The sequence below is a fragment of the Brassica oleracea genome, chromosome C3, assembly GCF_000695525.1.
Source record: "Brassica oleracea var. oleracea cultivar TO1000 chromosome C3, BOL, whole genome shotgun sequence".
Classification (NCBI taxonomy): domain Eukaryota; kingdom Viridiplantae; phylum Streptophyta; class Magnoliopsida; order Brassicales; family Brassicaceae; genus Brassica; species Brassica oleracea.
This window is the reverse complement of record NC_027750.1, coordinates 23,310,606-23,321,300: the sequence shown is the minus strand read 5'-3', so window position 1 is coordinate 23,321,300 and position 10,695 is coordinate 23,310,606. Positions and strand designations below refer to the sequence as shown.

Below are 10,695 nucleotides of genomic sequence, written 5' to 3'. Positions count from 1 at the left end.
CGGTGTGGTAGAACGTCGTAACCGAACTTTAATGGAGATGACCAGAAGTATTCTTAAGGGTATGAAGGTTCCTAACTATCTATGGGGAGAGGGGGTCAGACACTCAACCTATCTCATAAATAGAGTTGCAACCAAGGTACTAAAGGGATCAACACCGTATGAAACTCTTAAGAAACGAAAGCCTAACATCGAACACTTGAAGATCTTCGGATGTATTGCATATGCTAAAACTGATACACCATACCTGCGGAAGTTAGATGACAGAAGCAGAGCTCTGGTGCACTTAGGCACGGAACCGGGGTCTAAGGCATATCGTCTATTTGATCCAGATAACCGCAAGCTTGTAGTGAGCAGAGATGTTGTTTTTGATGAAAGCAAAGGATGGGATTGGAGTAGATCCACGAAAGATCCGTCTTACAATCCCGGAAGCTTTAAGATATTGTTTGGAGAGTACGGCAATAATGGTATGAGAGAAGAAGACCGCCCTGAAAGCACTCATGAGAGTGAGACAGTTGATGAAGATGATGAAGAAGGACAAGAAGAGTCACAAGTGCCGATCGGAGAGGAAACAGAGAACATTCAAACAGAGGTTAGACGATCAACACGCTTCAGAAAAAAAACCAGCCTATCTTGATGACTATATATATCTAGCAGAGATTGAAGGAGAAAAACTACTACTTCTTTTAAATGAAGAACCATACGAATTTGAAGATGCAATAGAAGAGAAAGTATGGAAGGATGCATGTGATGAGGAGATCTCATCTATAGAACGAAACAGAACATGGGATTTAGTAGATCTTCCCGCAGGAGCCAAAGCGATAGGCTTAAAGTGGATTTTTAAGGTGAAACGCAACTCAGATGGCACCATCAACAAGCACAAGTCGAGATTGGTCGCAAAAGGGTACATACAGCGACATGGAATAGATTACGAAGAGGTCTTCGCACCAGTAGCACGAATAGAGACTGTTCGATTCATCATTGCTTTGGCGGCTTCTAACAATTGGCAAGTACATCATCTCGACGTGAAGACTGCATTCTTGCATGGAGATTTGAAAGAGAATGTGTACGTAAGTCAACCTAAGGGTTACATAGTTGAGGGAAGCGAGGAGAAGGTGTATAAGCTGAAGAAGGCACTCTACGGGTTGAAGCAAGCTCCGAGAGCGTGGAACGAAAAGCTGAACAAAACGCTTGAAGATCTAAAGTTTGTCAAGTGCTCGAAAGAACCTTCGCTGTACCAAATGAGGAAGGATGGGAATCTGCTCCTAGTGGCAGTTTATGTCGACGATCTACTCATAACAGGTTCAAAGGTTGAGTTGATAGAAGAGTTTAAGATGAGTATGGCGGCAAAGTTTGACATGACAGACCTAGGTCTATTATCATACTACCTTGGTATCGAGGTTCTGCAATACGAGGGTGGTATCACAATAAAGCAGGAAGCTTATACAAAGAAGATTTTGGAAGAGACAAGCATGATCGAAGCAAATGCGACGCAAATTCCAATGGATGCAGGCCTGAAGTTGTCTAAAGCTCAAGACGAGTCAAGCGTGGATGAGAAGGACTTTCGTCGAGTCATAGGGTGCTTGCGCTATCTAATACACACCCGACCAGATTTGGCATTCTCAGTAGGAGTGTTAAGCAGATATATGCACGAGCCGAAGGAGTCACATTATGCAGCCTTGAAGCAGATATTACGGTACGTCAAGGGAACGTACGCCTTTGGTCTAGACTTCAAACGCTCGAGCAATTCAACTCTGATAGGCTATAGTGACAGTAGTCATAATGTGGATGCTGACGATGGACGAAGTACTACGGGTCACTTGTTTTATTTGAACGATTGTCCTGTAACCTGGTGTTCCCAAAAGCAAGAAACAGTTGCCTTATCCTCCTGCGAAGCTGAATTCATGGCTGGGACTGAGGCGGCTAAACAAGCCATCTGGCTGCAGGAGTTACTTGCTGAGGTAGTAGAGAAACCGATTGAGAGGGTGGTGATTCGCATAGACAATAAATCCGCAATAGCTTTGACCAAGAATCCTGTGTTCCATGGGCGAAGTAAACACATTCATAAACGATACCATTTCATTAGAGAGTGTATTGATAACAATCAGGTCGAAGTAGAGCATGTCGCCGGAAATCTCCAGAAAGCTGATATATTAACCAAAGCCTTGGGAAGAATAAAGTTTGCTGAGATGAGAGAGCTTGTTGGAGTGAAAGAATTGAAAGATGTTGACTTCAAGTTTAAGAGGGTGAATGTTGAAGATAAACTTGAAGTTAACTTAGGATATAAGTTATTCTAATCCTAGTTAAGATAAACTTAGAATAAAAGTACTTTCCTAATGAGTTTAGGAATTAAGTCTCTATATAAGAAGATGGTGAGTTGTGCCATGAACTTGTGAGTTTTAGAGATTATCTTTGTGAGAGCTTAAGTTTTGAGTTATTTTCTTAAGCTAATAAAAGTGAGAGTTCTATAATCTTTGAGTTCATAAGCTACTTGTGAGATCATACGCTAATATCAGTCTTCATAGGAGCAGAGCATGAAACTCTCAACATGGTTCCAAAATGAAAATCTGCGGAGACCTGTGGGAGTAGGTTGTTGGATGAGGATTTTCTCAGCTTCTTGGGTACTGACATCGCAATAGTGCAGATAAAAGGAACTCCATTCAACTTCAGAGAAGACACGGTCTCCCCTTCTTGTGAAACCCTCAAATGAAAGTCTAGAAAAGGGCTTGAGCTGTTGAAGGACACATTGAGGAGGTTCGACCATGAAAGAAGACCACATATTCATGTCTTCAAGGATATACACTTTGTGAATATCTCCAGTGTAGAAGCAAACTCCAACCTTTCCTTTGAAATCAAACAAACCAGACGCCAAGGTATACGATCCAAGTAATGGAACTATATTGCATCCAAATCTCTCTGTGCTTAGATTCAAATGTATCACCGAACACTTGTTGTCTGGTAACACGGCAGCTTTGAAAAGAATCCCTCCGATACACACTGATTTACATTTAACCGCAAATAAGAAGAGACCGTGGGGTATGTTGCAAGTGATGTGTCTCCATGAACTGCTTCCTTCCTTCTCTAGCCTCAAAATTTGATGATTGCCCCACAGATCATCGCAAGCCCTCTCCTTCCACAAGCCAACCTTCTGAGACATGCCAAGAACTTTATATTTTGCACTACTTTGGTCGAAACCCATGAAGGTCTTCACTTTGCTTTTCACCGGAAAGGCCTCAAGGGGAAAAGGAGGTAGATTTTTAGAGATTCCAAGAGTGGGATTGAATACTAATAGAGAGTGAAGATCATGATAGCAAAAGTATAAAATGATCTTCTATATATAGAGACTCTAAACCGAATTAAACCAGCTAAATTACATTTACATCTTAACCATAAATAACCAGCTAATACCCCCCTCCCCCCCCTTCTAAGATGGAGGTGAGTAGATATCCAAAACACCCATCTTGGAAGTAAGATCCCGGAATGGAGAAGGGTACAGAGCCTTGGTGATCTGCTATCTGGTTGTGAGTACGGACGTGCATCGTCTTGATCATGCCATTGTCAATGCGTTCACGAATGGTGTAACAGTCATGATCAACATGTTTAGTTCGTTCATGGTAGACGGAGTTGTTGGCGATATAGAGTGAGGCTGTATTATCACCATAGAGATGAGATGGCAACGTCATAGGAATCTGAAGATCCTTCATGATACGCAGAAGCCATTCAATCTCGCAGGAGGCATCGGATAGAGCACGAAACTCTGCTTCCGCTGTGCTTCGAGAGACAGTACGCTGCTTCTTGGATCGCCATGTAACCAAGGAATCGCCAAGGAACATAGCATAACATGTGCTAGATCTGCGTGAGTCTGGACATGAACCCCAATCTGCATCAGCAAAGCCTCGCAAGACAAAATTACCATCAGCTGCATAAAAGATACCCTGTCCAGCTGTGCCCTTCAGATATCGAAGCAGTTTGTGTGCTGCTCAAAGATGTGTGTCACGAGGAGCTGAAGAGTAATGACAGATTTTAATGAGAGTATACGAGATGTCAGGTCTCGTGATAGCTAAGTACATCAATCTGCCCATCATACGACGATATACTTTCGGGTCTGGCAATAGAGAACCCATCTCATGAACAATCTTGGAACCATCTTTAGGAATGATCGTCTCCTTTGACAGACGCACAGTGGGATCAAGAGGTATAGACGACGGTTTGCAGCCAAGAAATTCCGTGTCATCTAGCAACTCGAGAGTATACTTCCTCTGACACACTGAAATGCCCTTCGCAGAACGTGCGATCTCCAATCCAAGAAAGTATTTGGCTTCACCAAGATTGCGAAGTTTGAAATGTGATTCCAACTCACCAACAAACTTCTTAACTTCATATCATTGTTGCTCGCAACTAAGATGTCATCCACATATATCAATACTGCTAAGAATATTCCTTCAACATTTCGCACAAATAGAGTATGATCATCACGAGATTTCATGAATCCCATCTTCAATATAGTAGATGAGAGTTTCAGATACCATTGCCGAGAAGCTTGTTTGAGACCATATAAAGACTTATGTAATCTGCAAACAGCATTCTTAGGTACTGAGACACCCATTAATTCTTCATAACCTTGTGGCAGCTTCATGTAAATCTCCTCATCGAGATCACCATTCAGGAAGGCATTAGAAACATCTAACTGAGTGAGAGACCACTTCATCTTAGCAGCAGCATCAATGAACACTCGTACCGTGCTCAACTTAGCAACCGGTGAGAAAGTTTCTTGATAATCGACACCTTCTTCTTGTGTATAACCCTTGCCAACGAGTCGACCTTTCTTCCTTTCTTCAGTACCATCTGCATGATATTTGGTTTTATAGAGCCACTTACATCAAATAGGCTTCTTATCAGGTGGCAAAGAACAGACACTCCAAGTCTTTGTTCGTTCCTGAGATCTGATCTCCTCCTTCATAGCATCACACCAAATCTGATCTAACATTGCTTTTGAAAACTTTTGTGGATCTTTTGATTTGGTGATATAATTTATAAAAGCATGAAAAGGCTCAGAAAGAGAAGTATATGGAATGTATTTGGCCATTGGATAGGGTGTGGAAGAAGAAGAAGGGTTATCAAGTGTATAACAATGAAAATCCTGCAAATTGGCGGGTTGTTTCTTGTGTCAAATAGGTCTACTTCCAGAGGGAAGAGGAACCGTAGAAGATGACACATCATGAGAAGGATGTGCATCAGAAGATGTTGGTTTAGAGAACACAACATTAGGGACAGCAGGTGAAGAAACATGAGGAAAGAAAGATTTTACATTATCATTTAGAGATGATAATGCAAAAGGAAAGATATCCTCATGGAAAAGCACATGTCTTGAAATAGAAACAGAATGTGTCTCTATATCTAACAGCTTATAACCTTTGTCCCCTGAAGGATAACCTAAAAAAACACAAGCTTTTGCTCTATAATCAAATTTATGCCTATTTTTATTTGAGGTACTAACATAACAGAGACAACCAAATGTTTTTAACGATTAATAATCTGGTTTCTTATTAGTTAATTTCTCAAAAGGTGATTTATTGTCTAAGACAGGGGAAGGTAATCTATTGATTAAAAAAACCGCAGTAAGAATGCAATCACCCCAAAATTTCAAAGGCACATTTGATTGAAACAACAAAGCCCTTGCAACATTAAGAATATGCTGGTGTTTTCTTTCAACTACTGAATTTTGTTTAGGTGTTTCAGGACATGAATGATAAGAAACTATTCCTCTAGCATCATAGAATTCAGTGAAACGAAGCTCATTAGCATTATCAGATCTAACAGCCTTAACATTGACATCATATTGATTCGCTACCATCTTAACAAAATCAGGGAAAATATTGATAACATCAGACTTAGCACGCATTAAGAAAACCCAAGTTGCTCTGCTAAAATCATCAACAATAGTCAAGAAGTATTTGGATCCATCTACTGTGGGTTCAACAAACGGACCCCAAGTATCAATGTGAAGGAGATCAAATGCATTTTTACTCATGTTATGTCTAGGTTTGAAAGGAATATGTTTTTGTTTTGATAAATGACAAACATGGCAAGCATCAGAATGATCTTTATTAATTTTTGAATTGAAAAGATTAAGAACTTTGGACAAGGTTGCAACTTTAGACATAGACGGATGACCTAATCTTTTATGACAAGTAATAGAGTCAACAACAATAGAGACATATGACATACCTTGAAAAGATAAAGTTCTATGATTGTTATTGACTTCCAAGAAATACAAGTTGCCAACTTGACTACCTTGACCAATCATCAATGCATGAGTAAGATCCTGAATAAAGCAATCATTAGCAGTGAAAGAAACTTCAGAATTCAATGATTTGGTAAGAAAACTAACACTCAACAAATTGAATTTGAATTCAGGTATGTAAAGAACATTGAATAGAGTGATAGAGTTAGTTAAACGAATGCAACCTAAACCCACTATGCTAACAGTATAGCCATTGGGGAGAGTGACATAGGTTTGATCTAAAGGTTTATAATCGGTAAAGAGGTTTCTATCGACTAACATGGTGAGTGGCTCCTGAGTCTATGATCCAAGCTCTAAGAGACACATCTGTTTCTTTATTCGTAGACGAAATGAGCATGTCATGATAAGAATGATTGTATAAGGAAATTAAGTTACCAGAAAGGCTTCCTGTAATCTGTGAAATTACAGGAGCAGAAGCTGAAGTCGAAGCAATGGTTTTCTCAGTAGGCGTGACACTAGGGGATTGGAGTTGAGAACTCAGTTACGAGATCATTGACTGAAGTTGGTCTTTAGAGAATTGATCACATGAGACATCTTCATGTTGACCGTTGTCCTGATTGATTGAGGACTGAGTGAGAGCCAAGTTTGTAGAAGCAACAACGTTGGATTTCTTCCCTTTGAACATTCCAGGAGGGTATCCATGCTTCTTGTAGCACTTGTCAACAGTGTTTCCAAGGCGAGAGCAGTAAGAACACTTCACTTTATGGTAACCACCGTGAGATAGGAGGATCTGATTGTTCTCGGAAGTATTTGTGTCTTGTACTTGGAACGCAGCAGGATGGCTGTTCAAACTCTGAGCTGAACCTACAATCCTCTGACTCTCATCTTGATCAAGCATGTTGTAGATCTCAGTGAGGCTTGGCCGAGGCTTCATGTTCAGTATCTGACCACGAATGTTGGCAAAGTTTTCATTAAGCCCCATGAGAAACTGAATGATTATACTTGTCTCCGCTTCTTCCATTAACTCCTTGACATGATCGCATTGACATCTTCTTGTTGTGGAGATTCTTGTGTTGGACAGTTGCTCCCATAACATCTTCTTCTTAGTATAGTAAGCGGATAAATCCATAGATCCTTGCTTCAAAGTCGCAACAGCTTGCTCCAACTGGTATTTCCTTGGGAGATTGCTGACACGAAACCTTGAGTAAAGATCATTCCACATCTCAACAGCATCATCATAGTATAAGATACTATCATAAATCTCCTGGTTCACAGTGTTAAGCAGCCACGACTTAACCATGCTGTTACATCGACTCCAAATCTTGAACAAAGGATCATCTTGAGCTGGTCTTGATAACGATCCATCCATGAATCCAATCTTGTTCTTAGCATCTAAGCTCATCCTCATCGCAATATACCAGTTGTTATAGTTTGTTCCATCTAACTTCTGATTCGCAATGACTAAACCGGGATGATCCGCCGATTGCAAGAAATACGGATTATGCGTGATATCAATAGATTGATTACCAGACTGATGCGATCATGTAGATTGATTTTTATTAGGTCTAGCTCTCTGCGGTGGAATGATTGCGATATCTGGTTCATCGTCTTCGGGTGCGGGTGCGGAATGTTGAGATCTGGTTCGCATCGTAGAGGTCTCCGAGTCAGAGACAGTGTTTCGAGTCCTCATCTTTCTTCCTTGCTTCGCCATTGGTGAGATCGAGATCTGAATCTTCAGAAGTATGAAATCGAATAACAAGAATCACCGATATCGATGAAAAAACGATTCGTAACTTCAATCGGAGCTCAAAATCAGCTGGATCTTCACAGATTAGCCGCAAAAACGAAGAGATTATGAGTGAATCGAAGAAAAATCAGAGAAAACGAGCTGGAATTGCTCTGATACCATAATAGAGAGTGAAGATCATGATCGCAAAAGTAAAAAATGATCTTCTATTTCATTCTCTGTAACCGTAAAGTGTTATTTACAAGTGTATATATAGAGACTCTAAACCGAACTAAACCAGCTAAATTACATTTACATCTTAACCATAAATAACCAGCTAATAAATACGGTTATCCCTGAACATAGCAAGCCACGGGCATATTCCATCTCTGGCCCGAGTTGATCACAGGAGAAGAGGAGAGAGGTTGATTCTTGTTGTCGCACTCTTGTCGAGATCAACTCCCATTCTTCTGTGTCGGTATCTGAAATAATCAAAACTGTTTCCTCACCATGTTTCTTGGGGTAATTTTCTTGAAACCATGGCTCCCTCGCTATAGTAACAGCCCTCGGCCAAGCCTTGCAGATTGTCTTCACCGTCTCCACCGAGGAATCAAGAAAGATATCGAAGATTACTTCTCTCGGCAGACTCTGGAGTTGTTGATTTGTCAGTTTTTTTCGTTTTTGTGGTGGTGGGTCCATCGTTTCGTTGTGCTGTAAGAAAATTTAAAGAAAAGAAAAGAAACTGTGTGAAAGGTGGAAAACAGCTGGTGGAAAGAGAGGGATCGAGAAAGATGACAAGACGGCGAAGACGAAAGGTTTTGGTTTTGTTACTTTTAATAAACAAATGCTTTCTTTCTTTTTATTCTTTTCGGTTAACGGTTACTATTTAACTTACGCAAGCAAGCAAACTCGTTTTCGAATTTTAAAAACGTTAATTTTATGTTTTCGAAAAACTCTTCTTTTTTTTCGAAATTTGATCGTGCAGTTTTATGTTTAAACTAAACAATATTCTTACAATATTAAAAACCACGTTGTCTGTACTAAAATGTTTCTCTTATGATTTCTCCTCTTAATTCTCACAGTGACCATGATAACTACATCACGTTAATAAATGACGTCGACACATTTCTTATTTTACCATAAAGAGATAGCTTTATTACCATAATAAGCATTGAATAATACTCCCCTGTGTTCCTTCAAGTAGAATTTTCTAGATTTATGTTTTGTTCAAAAATGATAGATTTTCTAAAATTTTAAGGTACTTTTAGTAGTTAATGTTGAAAAGTTGTGTACTTTTAAAAAACATTAATTGAAAATATTTGAATTGATCGAATACTATTGGTTGATATTTATTGGAAAATGTATAGTAAAATAAATAATAAATTCAATTGTAAAAAATTAATTGTTTACTTAATATACGTGAATACTCTAGAAAATCCTTCTTTTAGGAACAGAGAGAGTATATTGTAATAGATTTTTGTAACATTAAATTCCTTTTACAAGTGGTGAGCAGATTTCTTGAGAAAAAACATATTAAAACATACTACTCTCTCTATTTCTAAATACAGTAGAACCTCGGGAAAATGAACTTTTAATTCTCAAACTATTTGTAATAGGCAATTTAAATACTCAAGTTTCACTTGCTAGATTTTATTCCTTAATCTAATGTTGACTAAGCAAATTAAAGATCAAAAAAGTCAGACGTGAAATTATTAACGTTCCGTTAGTTTTTATATCAAAAGTTAGTTTTTAAAAATCTTTTGTTAAATAAAAAAATTCAGACACGCTGGCCACGGAGGCTCTCATGCATCCTGAGAAGTTTCATGTGTTTCAAACTCTTATTAGCGGGATATCTCGGATGCTGTCTGCACTCTTCCCATGGAGTTTAGAACATACGTCTGAATCTCGTAATCTAGTGGCAGCAGAAATAGCTGAGAGTGTAACTAGGGACTGTAGATTCCAATCTTATGTTGCTAGAAGTGGTCCTCATTGGTTACCATCTTTTATTTTGCAGGAAGCAGGAGGAGTATGATGCGTCTTAGCTGGGAGATGATACCACTATCGGTTTGAAGGCTTCAAACCTATGTCCGTCTCCATTTTACCTCGGCTCCTTTGGTATCCACTGATATTGTGCTGATTTATTTAGTTTTATGCTGTGTTTTTGAGTTTTATTTTTTTGAACCGAAAGTGTTCCTCCTCTGTTTTGAGGACACTTTGTACTCGTTGGTAGTTCCCCTACCTTTATCTTATTAATCTCAGAGATATATATATAAAAAATTAGAGCAGTTTAGAGTTTATAAAAAGAGGTTACTTGGCATAAGATCCTACATGACCAAAGGTCGGAATCCTTACATAACCGAAACAAAAATGATAACCACTATCCAAAATCCATACAGAGCTGAGAGATATTGTTACTTAAGATCACAAGTGCACATGGTTAGGTAGAGAACCCGAAACGCCCTTGTGATGCTTGGTGTGATGCTTCCTGCGATGCTCCTTGTAATGATTGAGAAGGGTGAACTTGTGATGAGCCTTGAGATGTTCTTTCTCCACAGCTTGAAGACTCTCCCTAGAGACAATAAGCACCAAAAGTAAGATAATAAGACAATGTCAGACTCAAGAAGTGAGTAAGCCATTTCAAACATGTTCTTTACGTGGACGACCTCTAGGACGTTTTGGTGGAGGAGATGCGGTTGGATTGGGACACCTAGTCTTGTTATGGCCTTCT

The 10,695-nt window shown here is 39.3% G+C and overlaps 1 protein-coding gene across 1 annotated transcript; it reads right to left on the bottom strand.

Moving 5' to 3' along the window:
• Positions 1–6,782: 6,782 nt before the first annotated feature.
• On the bottom strand, positions 6,783–7,649 carry LOC106330155. The gene has a single exon (XM_013768689.1). It carries the CDS (start codon positions 7,647–7,649, stop codon positions 6,783–6,785), a length of 867 nt encoding a protein of 288 aa, XP_013624143.1.
• Between the last annotated feature and the right edge of the window lie 3,046 nt (positions 7,650–10,695).